The 1,083-nt window shown below is 48.5% G+C and overlaps 1 protein-coding gene across 1 annotated transcript; it reads right to left on the bottom strand.

Moving 5' to 3' along the window:
- Nucleotides 1–71: 71 nt before the first annotated feature.
- On the bottom strand, nucleotides 72–972 carry Pmar_PMAR027209 (reverse transcriptase, putative; the record flags this gene model as incomplete). The annotated part of the gene is made up of 1 exon (XM_002784865.1): nucleotides 72–972. A coding segment is annotated over one exon (901 nt), but the record flags the coding sequence as incomplete, so codon positions are not given.
- Nucleotides 973–1,083: the final 111 nt, after the last annotated feature.

The following is a 1,083-nucleotide window of genomic DNA, read 5'->3' as shown; positions in this document are numbered from 1 at the left end:
TTGTCATAAATATGGCCCAAGTAGGATATCTCCTCCATGGCAAAGTCACATTTAGTAGCACCCAAAGTTACCTTAGCAGCGGACAACCTCTCGAAGACCACACGAAGGTGCCGAACGTGAGTCTCCATGTCCGGAGAGAAAATCAAAATATCATCAAGATAGATCTTGACGAATGGTAGGTCACCCAGGATGTCCTCCATGAGTTTCTGGAAAGTAGCAGGAGCATCATGTAGACCAAACGGCATACGCAAAAACTCATAGAGGGGAAAACCATTCCCCGGACAGAAAGCGGTCTTCGGGATATCAGCGGCAGAGACGGGTACTTGCCAGTAACCAGACTTCAGGTCCAGAGATGTAAAGAAACGGGCACCCTTCAAGTCATCCTGCACAAAGTCAGGTCGAGGAAGGGGGTAAGCGGACATGTGGGACCGACGATTTAGTTCACGATAGTCCACGCAGATACGGACACCACCAGTCTTCTTCTTAACGTAGACACAAGGTGAACGCCACGGACTCATACTTGGCCGAATAATCCCTTCTCTCAGCATATCATCAATCTGGCCTCGTATGTCAGCTTGCCACTTATGAGGTACACGTCTCGGACGCTGAGCCATCGGCTGCTCATCGAAGGTTTTTATATCATGAGTGACCAACGGACAAAACCCGATCTTGTTGTTGAACAACTCAGAGAACTCGTTACAGAGATCTTGAATAGGGCAAAGTTCGGGACGGTCAGACACTGGTAACTTGGGTAATACGGTATCCGGTTCCTCAGGACCGGGCAGTAATGGGATCGCATAGTCATCCAAATTACCACCTATGTCATCGTTCTCGAACTCATCATAGATCTCTTGGTCTTCTGCAGGCCATTGTTCGAAACCAGTATGTCCGCCCTTCTTAGGGTCATCATAAAACTCATACGGATCAGGGGGTTGTAGTAGACAGATAGGAGCCCCAGCATCAGCGAAAACCCTACGCTGAGCCAGGGAAGGACTTTCGTCACCATCACCATCACCAAAACCAAGGTGAGAATAGACATCATCAGAGTACCGACAAAGGGAGTATAGAGAACTAGCTCCATTA

This window comes from Perkinsus marinus, assembly GCF_000006405.1.
Source record: "Perkinsus marinus ATCC 50983 genomic scaffold scf_1104296934412, whole genome shotgun sequence".
Lineage (NCBI taxonomy): Eukaryota > Perkinsozoa > Perkinsida > Perkinsidae > Perkinsus > Perkinsus marinus.
The sequence above is the reverse complement of the archived record's forward strand: the minus strand, read 5'-3'. Positions and strand labels throughout refer to the sequence as shown.